The sequence below is a fragment of the Lepisma saccharinum genome, chromosome 13 (assembly GCF_977018435.1).
Source record: "Lepisma saccharinum chromosome 13, izLepSacc3.1, whole genome shotgun sequence".
Lineage (NCBI taxonomy): Eukaryota > Metazoa > Arthropoda > Insecta > Zygentoma > Lepismatidae > Lepisma > Lepisma saccharinum.
This window is the reverse complement of record NC_139241.1, coordinates 24,613,838-24,632,464: the sequence shown is the minus strand read 5'-3', so window position 1 is coordinate 24,632,464 and position 18,627 is coordinate 24,613,838. Positions and strand designations below refer to the sequence as shown.

General features: G+C 36.7%; 1 protein-coding gene across 2 annotated transcripts in view; it reads right to left on the bottom strand.

Annotated features, from left to right (window-relative positions):
- LOC145997208 (putative enoyl-CoA hydratase) overlaps positions 1 to 18,627 on the bottom strand; it is a 103,831-nt gene that overhangs the window by 37,556 nt on the left and 47,648 nt on the right. For both annotated transcript variants that reach the window (XR_014442874.1, XM_083133962.1), the window contains exons 3-4: positions 16,530 to 16,783; positions 9,684 to 9,828 (exon numbers count right to left, since the gene is read on the bottom strand). Coding sequence is in view for 1 of the 2 variants with exons in the window: in XM_083133962.1 (XP_082990088.1) it covers positions 9,684 to 9,828; positions 16,530 to 16,783 (399 nt within the window). In the remaining variant the exon portion in view is untranslated. The remainder of the gene's footprint in view (positions 1 to 9,683; positions 9,829 to 16,529; positions 16,784 to 18,627) is intronic.

Below are 18,627 nucleotides of genomic sequence, written 5' to 3'. Positions count from 1 at the left end.
CCATTTAATTTTAGTCCTTCTTTAGTTTCGTTTACCTTCCTAACAGCATATTCTAAGGCAAAATTAAAGAGCAATGGAGATAATGCATCTCCTTGTTTTAACCCATCATGAATTGTAAATTTGTCAGACATATTAATACCCACACGAATTTTACTTTCTGTTTCACTGGTGCATATTTTTATCATACTAACAAGCTTCTTAGGTATTCCAAACTCTACTAATATATTATATAATTTATCTCTTTTGACCGAATCATATGCTTTTTTGAAATCAATGAATAGCTGATGGACATTTTGATTATATTCCCACTTTTTTTCAAGTGTCTGTCTGATGTGAAAAATTTGATCTGTAGTTGATCTGTTGCGTTTAAATCCACATTGATAATCACCTATAATTTCATTAGCATATGGGGTTAGTCTTGTTAAAAGAATGTTCGATAATATTTTATATGTTGTTGAGAGTAGAGAAATTCCACGGTAATTATTGCAGTTCATTTTATCACCTTTTTTAAACACAGGAACAATTATGGATTCTTTCCACTGTTGAGGGATTTCTTCTTTATTCCATATTAAACAAATTAATTTATGAATTTGACAAATTAGTGAATTTCCACCATATTTAATTAACTCAGCTGGTATTAAATCAATGCCAGGTGCTTTGTTATTCTTTAGCCTTTTAATAGCATCTTTAACTTCAGTCAAGTTAGGTTCTGGGATTAAAGGTTCTGCTGTGTGTACTTCATTCACTTCTGATTTATCTCCTACATGGACATTTAAAAGGTCATTAAAGTAGTTCTTCCATCTATTTAGAATATCGCTTGGGTCAGCTAGAAAATCACCGTCTTTATCTTTTATCAAGTTTACTTTAGGTTGCCACCCCTTTCTAAACTCATTTACACCTTTATATAAATCTCTGATATTTTTATTTTTGCTGTTTGTTTCAATTTCGTTAATTTTGCTTTTCAAGTAATCTCTTTTTTTACTTCTAAACGTGCGGTTAACTTCTCGCTTTATTCTATTATAATTGTTTAGATTTGTATCATCAGAGTTATTTAACCACCTAAGTCTAGCCTGATTTCTTATTTCTATTAGATTATGACATTCATTATCAAACCATGGCTTACTTTTTCTCGGTTTATGGTATCCTATACTTTCTTTAGCTGCTGATTCTATTGCATTACGTATGTTCTCCCAATTCTTATTTACGTCTGTTTCATTTATATTTTCATCATCATTTAAATCCTGCAAAACATCAAATCTATTTGACAGTTTAATTTGGTAATCTTTCTTAATTCTTTCATCGGTAAACTTTCCTGTATCAAATTTTAGAACTTTTAGAGTTTGTTGCTTATGATTTATCACTGAGAGTCTTTCTCTTAATTTAGCAATTACTAGATAATGGTCACTGGCACAGTCAGCACCTCTATGTGTACGAACGTCAATTATACTAGTATGCCTTCTCTTATCAATGAGAATATGATCTATCTGATTATGAGTTTTACCATCTGGAGAAGACCAGGTATATTTATGGATATCTTTATGTTTAAAAGTGGTACTTTTCACAATTAAATTCTTTGAGGTTGCAAAAGTAATCAATCTTATACCATTATCATTACTTAATTCATGAAGACTTTCTTTACCAATCGTGGGTTTAAATGTCTCTTCTTTCCCAATCTGTGCATTACAGTCACCTAACAGAATTTTCATATCATACTGAGAAAATTTATCAAAGACCTGTTCTAACTCTGTATAAAAATCATCTTTAGTATTATCATCTTTATCTTCCGTTGGTGCATGTATGTTTATTAAAATAATTTTACACCACCTACCCTGTAAAACTGCATATGATATCCTATCATTAATAAATTCTATTGTTTTAAGAGCCGAGATAATTCTATTATTTATGAAAAAGCCTGTTCCAAAATTATGATTTTCAGTACCACCATAGAAAAAAGTATAATTTTTAGTTTTACAATTCCCTTCTCCTGGCCACCTAACTTCCTGGACAGCTACTACATCTAATTTATACTTGACTATCTCGTTAACTGTACACTGAAATGCCCCAGGCCGGTAAAGGCTCAGAACATTCCAGGTGCCTAATTTAATATTTTTCTTATTCCTAACGTAGATCTTATCCTTAGTCCAGGGACCTCCCAAAGTAGTCCCCACCCGGAGATCCGAACGGGGGACTATTTTACCTCCGGAATATTTTACCTTGGGAACATCCATGGCCTTATATTGCTGATTCTTGACATGGCTTTTTACAGTGCAGAGTTGTCAGCTCTACGCCTAACCCCCAATATGAATGGAGGAACTACTACACAAGACAAACACAAACACATTAGACAGCACAACTACTACACAAGACACACACAAACACTTCACAACTATAACACAATATAAACACAAACACACCACAACTACTACACAAGACAAACACAAACAAATTAGACAGCACAACTACTACGCAAAACAAACCTACTAGACAGCACAACTACTACACAAACATACTAGACAGCACAACTACAACACAAGACACATACATACACACCACCGATACTACACAAGCGAAGAAACGTGTCGAAATTAACTATCAGTAGCAGACCTAACCTAACTATGAAAAATTATAGCTGCTGTTGTGCAAACTGTCATTTTTCACAATTGTTAAGTCCATAGGAAATTGAGGCTGAGGAAATTGGAAGGCGGTATGAATAGTAGAATTGAGGGGTGGACCAACATAAGAGACATAATAATAAAAGTAGCTGATGAAGAAATTGGGGAAATGAAGAAACACAACTGAAGTGAATGGTTTGATGAGGAGTGTAGGGAGATAACCAGGCAGAAAAATGAAGCTTATCGAAATATGATAAATAGCTACTTTCCAAGAACAAAGTTAGAACTATATAGGGAATTGAGGAAGATAGAAAACAAAATACATAAAAGATAGAAGAGGGAGTATGAGGAGAAAAAGATGACACACCTGGAAAGATTTAATGAAAAAACGAGAAAGTAGACGATTCTATAGAAATGTCAATGAAATGAGAATAGGATTCCAAACAGGAGCATATATATAATGTAAGGACAAGGATGGATGGCTGCTGAGCAATGACCAGGATATTTTAAACAGATGGCAGGAACATTTTAATGAACTATTGAATGACCAGAATCAGAATGAAAGGGAGCAAGGACAGAAACAGGATAGGGAAGAAAATCAGAATACCATGAACCTCCTAATCAATGAACGGGAGAAAGATGGGCCCTGGTCTTGAAGAAGTTAAAAGTGTCATTGCAAAGCTGAACAACAACAACAGCGCCAGGATCTGACAAAATAACAGCTGAGATGATGAAACTTTATGGAAGGGATTTCATGGGAAGCATGCTTAAAAAGCATGGGAAGCATGCTTATCCGGACCCCTGGACCCCTCCTAAATATGTCCTTCTTGTCCTTCAAACCCATATGATCCCAATATCATCCTTGTCTTCCAATAAAATCAGAGGAAATTATGCATCAAATGCTAAACGAGTATATTTACATTTTTTAATTTTCATATATAATAAGCCTTTCGGGTGGAGATGGGAGGTCGGGACCCCTAAAATGCATCCTTCCTGTTCTTCAAAGATGTATGATCCAAACATAATCCTTGTCTTCCAATAAGTTCAGAGGAAATTATACAACAAAGGCTAAATGAATATATAGATTTATCCATTTGGGTATGGATAAAATAAAACACTATAGAAACGTAAATGTGATAGTACGAAAATTTTCATGTTGGTGTTTTCATGCTTAAAACATGGGAGTTTTGCTGTAGTGTGTTGGCAACAATGAAGTTTGAACTGATTCGTTATTGTTAATGTTGTGGTGTGCAGTGCTTGATTGATTGATTTAGTTTATTTTACTTCCCGTTTTGTGCATCTTCGCTAATTTGCGAAGATGGGGATGAGTGATGAAATGATGAAATTGATGAATGGACATTCACAAAAAACCACGCCCAAGTGGAATTCGAACCCGGGACCCTTGGCGTCACAGCACAATGTGCTAACCACTCGGCCACAGGGTCTAGCTGGTGTGCAGTGAGTCGCAATAAAGTGTACGGACCATTTTTCTTTTCTGAGAACACAATACGTCAGTTTCCTTACTTAGACATGTTGCAGTCGTTTCTTCTGCCCCATCTCCAACAAGACACAACTTGAACATTGTGCACCCCCTTACAGGCTTTCAACAGAATCACCCCAGAGGTGTTACACCAGACGTGGAATAAATTGAATCACCGTTATGAGTTGTGCAGAGTTCGCAATGAAGGCCATGTAGAAAACTGAAAACTGTACCAAACTGTTAGTAGTGTACAAAAATAAAAACTCCCACCTTAAAGTTTTTTGTATACAATATTTCAGGTAATTACATTTGACAAAAAAGTTCACAAACATTTTATTTTATCCATACCCAAACGGATCACGCTGTATTTTTCATTACTTAATTTTAGTACTTGACAAGTCTTTCAGGAGGGTCCGAAGCCCGTGCACCCCCATAAATACGTCCTTGATGTAGACCTATATTTGTTCACAATTTCCGTTAAATCCCTGATGAGTGCAGAACGGGGCCCAAGATCTTCATATATTTCGGAATTATCTGTTTTTAAAATTATCAAAAATCCTCAAAAATTAAGAAATAATAATTATAAATATTCCAGTAAGAAACAGGAAATTCATGTGTGCTGTTCTAAAATAGAATTTTCCATGCCCCACATTGTTAATCTCTTGTCCCCCAAGAAAAATGTTCCTGCGCTGCTTCTGCTTGTCGGTAGTGCTTGTGCAGTTGTTAACATTAAAACAAGGAGTGAAATCTTCTATATTAATCTAAAAAATAATCCACAAGAACAATTGCCCATACAAAGTGGATTTTATGTTCTGTGTGAAAAAAATTGTGCTCGACCCTCACTTATTATTGGCCAACGAGAGACACTGAAAATGAGAACCAATGATGCGGTGCCAGAGATTGAGTAAAGGGGCCGTTGCACATTACACGTCACGTTAATACGTCAGTTTAAATTGCTGATTTTTATACTAAATGTTGTTTTGAATTCATGGGGTGCAAAGAAATTTAGAAAAATTTCCCTGCTCCTCACCACGTGCATACTTGAAAGCATTGCTGTCTTAATACGACAGGAAATTGTTTTGCTGGGATGAACGCAGAACTAGGAGGTGTGGGAGTGCGGCATGTATGTGTGTGGGGGGCGGGGGTGTACACGTGCGCTGATTGTCTTCGAGAACATTTTATGCAATGAAAAGAATATTTTATCATTTCATTTGAGTTTTAATAAATTAATATAAATCGGTACGAATGTTCGAAACCTTCCCACCTGAGAAGATTCTGTGAGCTCTGGACTTTCGAAGTATTTATAACTATATGAAGTAAAGAAAATAAAATGTCAAAATAGGAATATCTGTCCCTTTTTTTTTCTACATTTTATTCAATTCGATTACTGTGTATATTTATTCCCATTATTGTGTTTAAAGTAAATATATAGAAACAAAAGCGAAGAGTTTTAATCACAGAATAATTGAACGACGTAACTTGCTTTCTTCCTTCGGATCAGACTCGTAAACTGGTGTAATTTGTGTGACTTAATAATCTTGACGATTCACTGCTTCGACTTCCAAAACTGTCTGTCTTGTTTTTTGAAAGGAGCCACTGAGGTTTCCTGATTTCATAAAGGTCTCTGCCTGAACAACACAAACCCAGATGGCAAAAAAAGATAAGCTTACAAACTGGCAGGTGAAACCTCACCCCCCCTTTTTTTGCACTGCGAGGGGCATGTCCTGCAGATCCGAGAACTGCATGAGAAGGGTTGCGTGTTGAGAAATGACAGCAGCGCTACAAGCGGAAAATCCTCGAACTTTCAGAAGTCGTGGGAACTAAATACTTGTATAAAATTATGTAATTTCTGTTGAAAATATTGTGCAAGTGCTTGGAATTATCTGTATAAATTCACGACATTAAGATCCACAATATTGAACATAAACAGTACAAAATTTTAAAACTTTTCAAACGGGCCATTTAAAGCTGCTTTTTAGATTCCACTAATGCTGCTTTACTATTTTTTGTACGCCAAACTAGAACCCCAAATTTATTTTTAACAATCTACATCACTTTGTGTATCCTTCTAGAAAAGAGTATCACCGAAATTGGAAGCATACGTTAGGAGATATTGTCAATAGAAGAAGAAGCAGTATTAACCTGTTGAGAGAAACATCCAGCCGAGGGTTAATTAATGAGGCCAAAGTGGGAGATAATTATTTTGCATGAAACTAATTTTTGGGGGTAGAACAGTTATGACAATTTTTTCACAGTCATAATTTGAAGTTTCATGACTGATGCTGTCAGTGCTTTCTGACCAAGATAGCTCATGTGCATCACCTGAAAAGTGGCTTGTAATTTTAGCAGAACATAATTAGAATGCAAACAATATGCACTTGAGTACTGACCATTCCAGAGGTGCCATTCCCCCCCCCCCCAAAGACCCTGTACACAGTCTCCCCCCAAATTCGTTCATCATAATCCCCCCTCTCAATTTTTATTTTTAAAAATATGCCGTAACTGATTTTTATTTGAATGCAATAGTCTGTCAAGTGGTCAACAGTTATGTCTTAAAATGTAAATTTTCGACATGCGGAAAGCTAGCACATTGATTGGTTGGACAATTTGAAATGTCAGAAAATAAATTATATACATTATAAACAGTATTTTTGGACATGTTACATGTTATACACAACTTAATGATAAGATAGAAAAATCTAACTGGGCATACCACTGGCACACCCGATAATGCACTTTGGAATTTTGTGAAAGAAGATGTGCGGAAAAACCGATGCACCAACAATGAGCAGCTACAAGATGCAGTTCCTGCAGTGTTTGAGAAAGTCACCCTTCATATGTTGTTACAGATGAGCAATTTGATCGTGGACGTGCATAACGCTATGGTACGAACATGGAGGAAGTCACACAGAGGTTTTGGACCGACAGGAGGTAAGTCGAGAAAAATCACAATTTTAAAGCATGTGTAAATGGACTTTCCGCCCACTCTGTAGTATAGAGCCACGGTAGCTCAGTTGGTAGAGCATCTGACTGCCACGTGGGACACCCAGGTTCGATTCCTGGGGTGGGTGATCTAAGGACGGAATTTTTTCGACCTTGTCCCCACATAAAGCAGGTCTGGGGTGTGATGCTGATCACATTATCTCAATTATGGCCGAAATTAAGAATATGTGGATATATATCTCAACATCACCCCATATGCCTTCATGGCATGTGTGAATATGCACAGGGGTACCTTTATTTTTTTTTAACCTTACCCTCGTATAGTAGCATGCAAACACTAACAATTATATTATTGTTCGTGTCTGGTAATGCAGCAGCTGGCCTTCATGGCAGAGTGGCTAGCACAGCATGCTATGATGCCTTGGGTCCTGGGTTCGAATCCCAGGCTGGGCATGGGTGCTCTTTGTGTCTCTTGTAAGTATCCTTCATCAATTTTATCGTATCATCATGCATTCTCATTGTCGCGTTCAACCCACGTGGATGCTAAATAACAAAACTCAAATAAAATCAAAATGACAATCATCTTATCAAGACATCAAACACAGATAATTGCAAGCAAAGCAAGCGAGCGGGAAAATTTTTTATGTCTATTTCTTTGCAAACTTATAAGAATATTGATTTAATTTAATTTGGCATCAATACTTTCACAGGATGGCATGATATTTACTCTTTCACAACATTTTCTACATTCACTCATGGGCACGAACAGTGAAAAGGGTGCATCACTAAGAAATGGGGTGGAAAAGTGGTACAATATCAAGTAAATCGTAGGAGAATCAAAAACACCAACAACTTTTTCGTATATAATATTATCACAAAATGTGATATACAGGTTTTCAGGAGAGGTCACTTCCAACACCATTTTCCTCCTTCCTTCATTCACCCTTGTACATGGAAAATTACTTAGATTATTCAGTTGATCAAGACATCTCTGTAGATGCACAGATGGAATAGCATGTAGCAAATTCAGGTGCAACCAAGAATTTTGTCAGTAGGGTACTTTGGTGCAAAATTATGGTTTTTCATGTGCATGTAAGTTAATGTTTAGTGTAAGAGAGCCTTGTTCACATATATAGCTCTTCAGGTGAAAACTTTTTAAGCACGTGCTTTTCAAATGTACACACAAAAAATGTAGCTTGAAAACGAATTATTGTACAGATATTTTTTTATTTTTTTTTTTTAATAGAATGACAAGCATTTAGCAGACATGAAATGTATGCATTGTACCTCACAATAATGAAAGTTAAAGGAAGAAGAAAATTGAAATTTTAAAAAAAATGTCATTATACCAAAGTGAAAGAAAAACGTAGTATGTAGCAGTAGTACATTCCTACTACTGATAGTTAAATATAATTTTTCTTACAGTTTCTGTGCAATGAAATATGAAACTTAACACTGTTGATTAAACATAACTACCCTCAAAATATTTTTCCAGATTTGTAGTTATAAGTGAACATTTTGTGTCATGTGGGACAGACGAAACACTGGATCTTCACTTAATACGAAATTTATTTTAATTTCTGTGAATTATCAAATGATGAAAAATAAATTATTTAAGGTACAGAAAGAAGCTAATTGACCTTTGAATATTCTAGTGGCATTGAAGAGGAAATGCAACAGTTAAAAGATAAATTAATTGTTTTTGGGTGACATTACGAAACAAAAGTAAATCAAAAAGTTAAAATAAACGAACAATATGTAAAATACCTTCTACTTTCCAACTTAATTATGCATGACAATTGACATTTTATGCAAATCACAATTTTGGATTGTTCACTCCCATAACAGAATTGCATTTAATTTTATAATTTGAGGTTCAGGGGCACTTTCACATGCTTTTCCAGCATGTCTTAAATTCACATGTATACAAATGAACAAAAAGACAGAACTCAAATGCCATGTGTAGTTTTGAAGAAATGTCAAGTTCATTTCTGCCAAGTGGAAGATACATATCCAAGCCATCCTCAATGGGTTTTCATGCATGGGAAGCTGCCCTCCCTTTCAGCGACTAAAGATTAAAGAATGGAAAACAAATGCCATAAATGTTACAGGGGCCACCTGGCAGGGAAAAAATGGTGGTTTGTTGTGATGTTGGATGAGACATACATTTACCTCTCAGACTGTGGCAAAATTTGAGTCACAATGTAACACAATAAGGGTCGTTGTGGCTTTGCCAACCATTACAAGGAAATTTTCCCCCACCGGTTTCATGGGTATTGCTGGAATCTGTTATGCAGAAAAGTTGGCAAAATCCAATGATGACTTTGATCCACCCTGTAGAACAATTATATATTTTATTCATTGACTTTTTTCAGGTTTTTAAGTTTTAAATGAACTTCCCTGACTTCTCCATAAGCTTTCTAGTTGAACATTAATTTCCACGACTTTCTCAGGTTTTCAGTCGGAGCCCTGATTGAGGTGCAGATATCATCAAGCACAGATGGCCCTCCCAAACCACCTGCCAGTATCTGCTGATTCCAAGTACTGACAAATACACAACTCTTAATCTCAAAACGTTTCACACAGCCACCCCATATTTGGCAAACATGGCATTTCATCGTATTCAAAGACAACAAAACAAAAATTACCAAATCTTCGACAGAACACTCCCATGATTGCTGTGTCTTCCATCACTCGTAAGTCGCACATAAGGGCTAGTTCCATTCCACCTGCCACAGCATAACCATTTACTGCAGCTATCAAGGGCTTCTTCACAAACCTTCTAGTAGGACCCTGTTCTTAAGATACAAAAAAACATAGTCATCAGTCTTTAATCATACGAACAACAGTTAGGTTGTATTCATGGTGGGTGCGGTAAATGCAGTTTTATTATTGCACAAGTAATGTTTGCATGCATCAGGGCTATCTACAAATATAGTAATGTTTGAATTTGAAAAGGAAATCTGTTCTGCAGAAAGGGGAAAATGATGGGGTTTACCTCATTCACATTTTGGAATTATTTGTTTACATCGAAATCTCACAATTAAAACAACAATAATAAGCAATGGGGATAAACTATTTCATGCATATTTGTAAAAAGAAACCGTCTATAACATGCAATCTTTAGGTAGACCTACAGGTGAGCATAAAATAATATGTAAACTCCATTCTTCTCTCCTTATTCATTTCTTGTTCAGCTTTAAGGTCCAAAAAAGGTAGGAGGAGACCTACCTGTCTTTTTGATTTCAAGCCTATCTTCATAAGGAAGGTGAGAGAATAGGGTCTTTGCCAGGAGTTCACGAATTATATACATTTTTTCCTTGCTTTAGCACACACACATGGAACGATAGCACAGGTCAACACAACAAACACTTCACACATGGCCTCAGTGATTGACAATTTTTAAAAATACCTTCCTGTGAAAGATTAGCACCTAACACGACATGACAACGTGACAAGTTTGACCATAAATTCTCTTTTTGAACCTTGCGGACCGTACTCCTAATTGTTGGAAAAATCGTGGAGTGGCTAGTTGCTGACAACAAGGAAGGTATATGCTGCCAAATGTATTTCAGTTACCAAAATCTGGTTGTCGCAGGACAGAGGTACATAGCCACCTGGCATAAATTAAGAATCCCACCATGCTGAGTCCCACAGCAAGCAAAGAGGTTGTTTCACATTTAGCCAGTGAAGGGGGCATTGGTTGCTTGCCATTGAAGGAAATATACATGTCTGATGTGACGTCATTGAAATGTCCTGAATAGCAAAACTGGAATTCCAAGGGGAAGCAGGATGCCAACTCCCAGTGGGAAATCACTGAATTGTGGTGGATTTATATTGATGCTTGTATGTGACAAAATTCATGGAACTGGAAAAGAGACAAACAGTGTTTGAAGAGAGAGAGAGAGAGAGAATGTGAGTGTGTGTGTGTATGTGTGGAGGAGGGCGGGCCGGGTGATGCTATCACCTCAGTTAAGAAACGTTTCATGAAGCATCCCTCCCAAGTAGGATAATTTGCATTGGCAACCGAACCTGCTGCATTTCCTCCATGTTGATTCATACAAGCAGTTCCCCACCTACCCCTAAATTGGACCAAGCATTCCCCCATCTAGGACTTTCTACTCCAAACACAGGTGACCAATGAATTTTCTGGCTACTTTGGGTGTACATCAGCAAACCTATCTGTCGAATATTGCACAGATGTATATATTTTACATGGGTACAGCAATTGCTACAGCTTGCCACCATCCACATAATTTACTTACAAAACAAATCTTTCCTCATAGGGGGGTATCCACCGGAAAGTATCTTCGCGCAGACGCCATATTCATAAAACATCAACTTCCGGTTCGTAGACTCACAATATGCCACTAAAGGGAGTTAGATTGTGCCATACAGAAAAGGAGCGAAGGGTGTGTAGCAGTAAGATGTAAACTACGAGATCAGGGCTAAATAATCTTTCACAGATCTCTCTTCATCCATTTCCTCGAGATCTAGGGTGCCAAAAATATTGCATTCAAGGAGTCAGGTTTGAAAATTGGAAGCCCAGGAAAAATTCCATCCCAATCCAGACTTCTAAATAATATTGTTAAAAATGGTTTTTCCCCTACATATATTTTTGTGCACTATAAGTATCCAAAGTTTATTGAAATTAGCTGTTTTATTCCAGAAATGCAAAATTATTCATTACCTGAGGTGAAATTGTGTGTATTAAAATATTTCAGTGTCGAGAAATTTTGAATACTTTCCATCTCGAAAATCTTGTCGAGATTTAGTCGATAAATAACATTTTTTCCCATCTTGAAGGTCATTTTCAAAATTTCCCGTCATAACAAAAAATCTTGCATCTCAAACCCTTCATTAAAAGTAAAAGTGAAATCATTCAAATCTCAATTTTCTCTTTGTTTTAGAAATATGAGCAAAAATATTACTTTCTCATTTCAAAAGATGCTCAGCCATAGTCAGTTAGGTTACATGATATGGTTGATTGATTAATTTGCTTTATTTTACTTTGCATTTTGTGCCACTTTTGGATAATTTGCGAAGATGGGGATGAATGATGAAATTGATGAATGGACACATGAACATCCAAGCCCAGGATTTGAACCCGAAACCCCTGGCGGGAATTTTAAATTTCCGCATGCTTTTACATAAATTTTTATATCTCTGGAACTAAGAACGCTAGAGATACAAATTATAGCTCGTTTTATTCAGTACACATGGGGCTACAAGCATCGGTTAGAAGAAGAAAGAAAAATTGATTTTTTTTACCAAATTTGAAAATCGCAGGGCCCCCCATTCGGCAACACCAGGATGTAAATGTGCAAAATTATACCTGCGGATTCCCCGATATGTTTGGCATTATCGTACAAAACAATCACGCTAATATTCAAGATACTTTTCGAGAAAAAAAATATTTTCCAATGCGAAGCACCAGTTCTTTTCAACGGGAAATTTGAAATTCGGTGCACGTACAATAATTTTTCTTTGACTCTGGAACTATAAACACTGGAGTTAAAATTATAGCTCGTTTTGTTCAGTACACATGGGGCAATGAGCCTATGGCATAAAAACCAAATTTTCAGTTATTGGTTAGAAGAAGAAGAAAAAGAAAAATTGATTTTTTTTACCAAATTTGAAAATCGCAGGGCCCCCCATTCGGCAACACCAGGACGTAAATGTGCAAAATTATACCTGCAGATTCCCCGATATGTTTGGCATTATCGTACAAAAAAATCACGCTAATATTCAAGATACTTTCCGAGAAAAAAAAATATTTTCCAATGTGAAACACCAGTTCTTTTCAACGGGAAATTTGAAATTCGGTTCACGTACAATAATTTTTCTTTAACTCTGGAACTATAAACACTGGAGTTACAAATTATAGCTCGTTTTGTTCAGTACACATGGGGCTATGAGCCTATGGCATAAAAACCAAATTTTCCGTTATCGGTTAGAAGAAGAAGAAAGAAAGAAAAATTGATTTTTTTTTACCAAATTTGAAAATCGCAGGGCCCCCATTCGGCAGCACCAGGATGTAAATGTGCAAAATTATACCTGCGGATTCCCCGATATGTTTGGCATTATCGTACAAAAAAATCATGCTAATATTCAAGATACTTTCCGAGAAAAAAAATATTTTCCAATGCGAAACACCAGTTCTTTTCAACGGGAAATTTGAAATTCGGCGCATGTACAATAATTTTTCTTTAACTCTGGAACTCTAAACACTGGAGTTACAAATTATAGCTCGTTTTGTTCAGTACACATGGGGCTATGAGCCTATGGCATAAAAACCAAATTTTCCGTTATCGGTTAGAAGAAGAAGAAAGAAAAATTGATTTTTTTTTTTTACCAAATTTGAAAATCGCAGGGCCCCCCATTCGGCAGCACCAGGACGTAAATGTGCAAAATTATACCTGCGGATTCCCCGATATGTTTGGCATTATCGTACAAAAAAATCACGCTAATATTCAAGATACTTTCAGAGAAAAAAAATATTTTCCAATGCGAAGCACCAGTTCTTTTCAACGGGAAATTTGAAATTCGGTGCATGTACAATAATTTTTCTTTAACTCTGGAACTATAAACATTGGAGTTACAAATTATAGCTCGTTTTGTTCAGTACACATGGGGCTATGAGTCTATGGCATAAAAACCAAATTTTCCGTTATCGGTTAGAAGAAGAAGAAAGAAAGAAAAATTGATTTTTTTTTACCAAATTTGAAAATCGCAGGGCCCCCCATTCGGCAGCGCCAGGGTATAAATGTGCAAAATTATACCTGTGGATTACCCGATATGTTTGGCATTATCGTACCTGTATACTGTAAAGCAGTAATCTGTCGGTCCCGTCCAGTTGGTTTTCGCCATGTCAAGTCATCAGGTTCAGAGTCACTGTCGCTGTCTGAAGCCTTCCCTATATCATAATCAGAGTTGTAGTTGCTCAATGCCGTAAGGTTGGGAGTGTTGTCATCGTTTGGTTCCGAATCCGTATCTAATGCATGCAACTCTTCATTAATATCACTTAGTGACAAACCGGGTCTTCTTGCCATCATAGACACCTATTCTCGTGTTGCAGGGTAAAGAAATGGAAAACTGGCACAACACTCCACCACTGATCTATATAAAAAGCTGACACAAGACTCCACAAACAGTCTGCCACTGATCTGTATAAAATTCAGACACAGAAGCACACAGTCCGCCACTGATATATATAAAAATCAGACAAAAGGGTACACAAACAGTTCGCCACTGCAAAAGTACACCCGACCACTTGTAACCCTGCAAAGACAATGAATTCGCCCTTCAAAAAGCCTTCCTGAAAAGACAGCCACCAGCCCCTCCCCCCATACTCCCGTGGGCTGGATAAACACATCATTGAAGCCAAAAATAACATGGCTGAGGAGAGACTGGAAACCCTACAGGTGACAGTCCGTCGTTGGCGTAAATACCGGTTGTCACCTATAGGTGACGGGCAGTCGTTTAAGGGTTAAATATGTAGTACAGTAGCTTGCAAATTAATCCGAACAAGACACATATTTTATCATTTAATGCAATTGCTGCAATATACATAACTATACATGTATTTAGAAATACCCTTAGTACTTTATGTGACCTCCCTTGTTTGTAATCACATCAATGACATGTTTAGGCCTGAATGATACTAAATTTGCACAAACGTTTTTAATTTCTTCATCATGGTACCATACGTTAACAAGGGCACAAAGCATTTTCTTCTTGGTTGAACAATCAACTTTTGACATCCTTCTTTTGCAGATAGAAAATAAATTTTCAATTGGATTTAAGTCAGGTGAGTTTCCTGGCCAGGAGAGTACTTGTACATTGTTATTATTAAAGAACTCATTGACTTTTCGAGATGTATGACATTTTGCTAGGTCCTGTTGGAAAACACAATTGACTCTTCGTCTGTCGACGATAACAAAATACTTCAAAAAAAGACTCCACTTCGGTTCTTCAACAATGAACTATTGAGTAAAAATGGATCGTTGTTCATAGCACAGGGCATTATCGAGAGAGAAAGTGCAGTTATTTAAAAAAAAAAAAGTGAAACTAAAGCTTATTGTATACCTGGAAAGTATGCATCTTTTTCGGATTAATTTGCATGCTACTGTAGTTTAAAAATATGTACCAACTGCCAGCAAATGGATCTCAGCCTGGAATAATCCCATCTTACTTCCTAGTTGCTCATCCAACGGACGTGGAAAACCCTATACTTTGTCCAGATCACTCTCAGTCTCCTCGTCATCAAGTGTTTTTACATGATCAATTTCATCTGATACAGAAAAAGAGAAGAGAGGCCACAAGCATGTGCTGCACGTCTGTCCTTGAATTACTCAGCGGCAGTGAACCGGAAGTTGCTGTGCTACAATTCCACAGTCGATTGTAGTCTGTCAGCTTGAATGCAATATTTTTGGCACCCTAGATCTCGAGGAAATGGATGAAGAGAGATCTGTGAAAGATTTTTTAGCCCTGATCGTAGTTTACATCCTACTGCCAAATACCCATTTGTTCCTTGTCCCTATGACACACACTTAACACCCTTTAGCGGCATACTGTGAGCCTACGAACCGGAAGTTGTTGTGCTACAACTATGGCGTCCGCACAGAGGCACTTACTTCCGGTGGATAGACCCTATAGAAACGTTTACGTGAATTTTATATCAATATAGAATTACTCTATGCCATCAATGAAATATGTTTTACATTTATATACACATTTCTGTCAGCGGATTAAGCACTTTAGTGAATTTTGTATCTCCATTGTTGGCAACAGTATCTCCGGGATGAACTAAAGACTTCTCTGTCCAGCGCTCGGGCTAGAAGCCACAATCAAAGATGTCATGCGTTGGTAGCTCCGCCTCCTCAGGCTGATCAGCATTGGTTGGTGAAGAAAGAATCTTCAGGAATAAGTCTGAGATAGTTTAAAGTAAAGACGACCATTCACTAGCACATTTTCCCCACGTTTGTTACGTGAGAGTGAAGCATCAGTTACATTTGCAAAGGCTATTATTTCCTGTATTTTAATTTGGGCCTCGGAGATAGCCTAGTTAGCCAAAAATATATGCACCTGGGTCCTAGTAAAATAATCCTGTCCTGCATTTTGTAAAAAATATCCACTGTCAAGAAAACATATTAATTCTTTGAATATTATTGGCAATGGTATAGCATGCAATGTTAATTGAGCAGTCAAACAACATAACAGAAGCAAATTAGAAATTACTGTCATGGCTACAAAAAACTATTAAACTATTGATAACATGTAGACAATGAAAAAAAAATAAAAAAAGCAAACTTAATGAAGATTGGCATGAATTCTCCAGAAGTAATTCTAAGGTTATGTAACTTTTCAGATTTTGGAATATCAGAGCAGTTTTTCAAAAGGAGAGGGAAATTCGAAAACAGTTGATTGGCCAAAGGTCAAGCTGAGCTGTAACATTTCATGCTGAGAAAAACGTTTAATGAACATGCACTAACCATAGGCCCTTCTCCATGAGGCAGACTGCACAGTCTCTCCATATTGGAGCTTCCAACTTCTTCCAGGTCATAGCCAGCGCAGAAGTTTCCACCTTTTCCATACAATACACCAACAAGTGAGGACTCGTCATTTTCAAAATCCAAGATCGCCTTCGACAACTGCTGAGCTGTTTCTGCATTGACAGAGTTGCGTTTATCTGGACGGTTCAAGCCTATGGTTGTAATGCTCCCCAAGCTGTCAACCAATACAGGAGCTGCAATTTTATTGAAAGAAAACATGTAACTTCCAAACATGATTAGACATTGTAACTTGATATTAGTTTAACTCTAATGTACCCAAGCTTGAAACCATTTCTTTGATTATGAAATTAAATTCCCTGACATTTCCAGGTTTTGCAGTCCAAAAATGAAATTTTTCCACACATATTTATTATTAGAGACCAGATTTTAAAGGAAAGTCTTATTTTTCAACATGGATCATGGAATAAATAACAACAGTGTTGATAATTATCTTTCACCAACAAGATTACATGGTTCTGACATCCCTTTATTTCCCTTTTTCAGCACATTCCTTTTTTTTTAATATTTCCTTTCTGGTCCCTTTATTGAAAAGTTTTTCAGCCAACATTCCCTTTTTCCCCCATTTTAAAAAAATATCTTCCTTGGTCCCCTCATTGCAAAGATATCAAATATTTTTAACGAAACATTCAACAATTGTCTTTTTGGTGCAGTTTACAGGAAAGAAAAAACAAGCGCCTTCTACATTACTTTTCCTCCATGAATGTTGGGAGTACATTGCAGCGATTGTTGAAACAATGTGATCTGGGCTTAAAAACTGAAACAAAAAAGCAGCATTCTCTACAACACTGTATTCACGTTCTACACTATTCATGTACTTACTACTATTATGAATTAACATTCAGGCTCATGTTCATTTTGTAAAGTTCTACAATCTTGCTAACAAAATTTCTTCTCTTCCTACACCAGAATCTAAATGCCAACAAGACCAAGATTTACAAAATAATAGACTATAACACCTCTTCTTCACCAACCTTTATGATAATTATGATCAAGTTGCCAACCTACTTTAGTTATCAGTCAGTACAGCACGACTACAACTTTTACTTTGGTATTCATTCTAAAACTTAGCATAAGATAGCAAAAGTGAAACATAATACCTACAAGTCTATGTAGAACTGAAATTCAAAGGAACCATAATTTTCAATCAAACTGAAGTTTCTGATGCGAATCTTTTTGGGGAGTGGAATCACTGGAACCAAATCCAGAATTGGAAACAAACCACTTGTTCAGTTGCATTTTCTCTTGCAGACTCCAAGAGGCACATAAATTCCAGATGATGTGGATAATTCCTTGATATTTCCCCGTTTTCCCTTATGTGTACAACCCTGGTACCACATATTCTTGTTACACATGGTTTAACAAATGTTTCAATCAACTTCCACAATAAGGTGATTTTCAAATAAATATACACTGTGTTCGCATAATACACACATTACATTACATGACAGTGCGTGCAAACCATGCATTGTGCAGAAACTGTTTGAATTGCTGAACATAAGAAAACAACTTTCAATGTATACCACATAATGAATCTTTCACAATAACTTCACCCAACTCCACCACTCATGCAAGGAAACCCTGTATTAAAATTTTGAATCTTGAGTCAGGCATGGACTTTTATTGGCATTTGTTTCATCACTTATAGTCTAGAGAGGCAGAACAAAAGTAACTAACTCTCTAGCCTTCTTAAACCTGAAGGTTTATGGCTGCAGCAACACAGGCCTTCCATCCTTCCCTATTCTGAGCAAGCTCTATCCACTCTTCTCCATCCCTACCGATAACATCAACGTTATCCCTCCCATCTTCATCTTCGCCTTCCTACTTGTCCCTTACCATCAGGTTTCCCAACAAGAATCCTGCAAAATCTTCTTTCCTCTCCCATTCGTGCCACATGGCCTGCCCAGAACAAAACAATCAAAAATACAAAATTTAACTCAAAAGCATAATTTGTTATATTTAAGCTGATTAGTATCCTGAAAGTGTGCCTCTATTGGAAACTTCTTAAAAAAATATTATT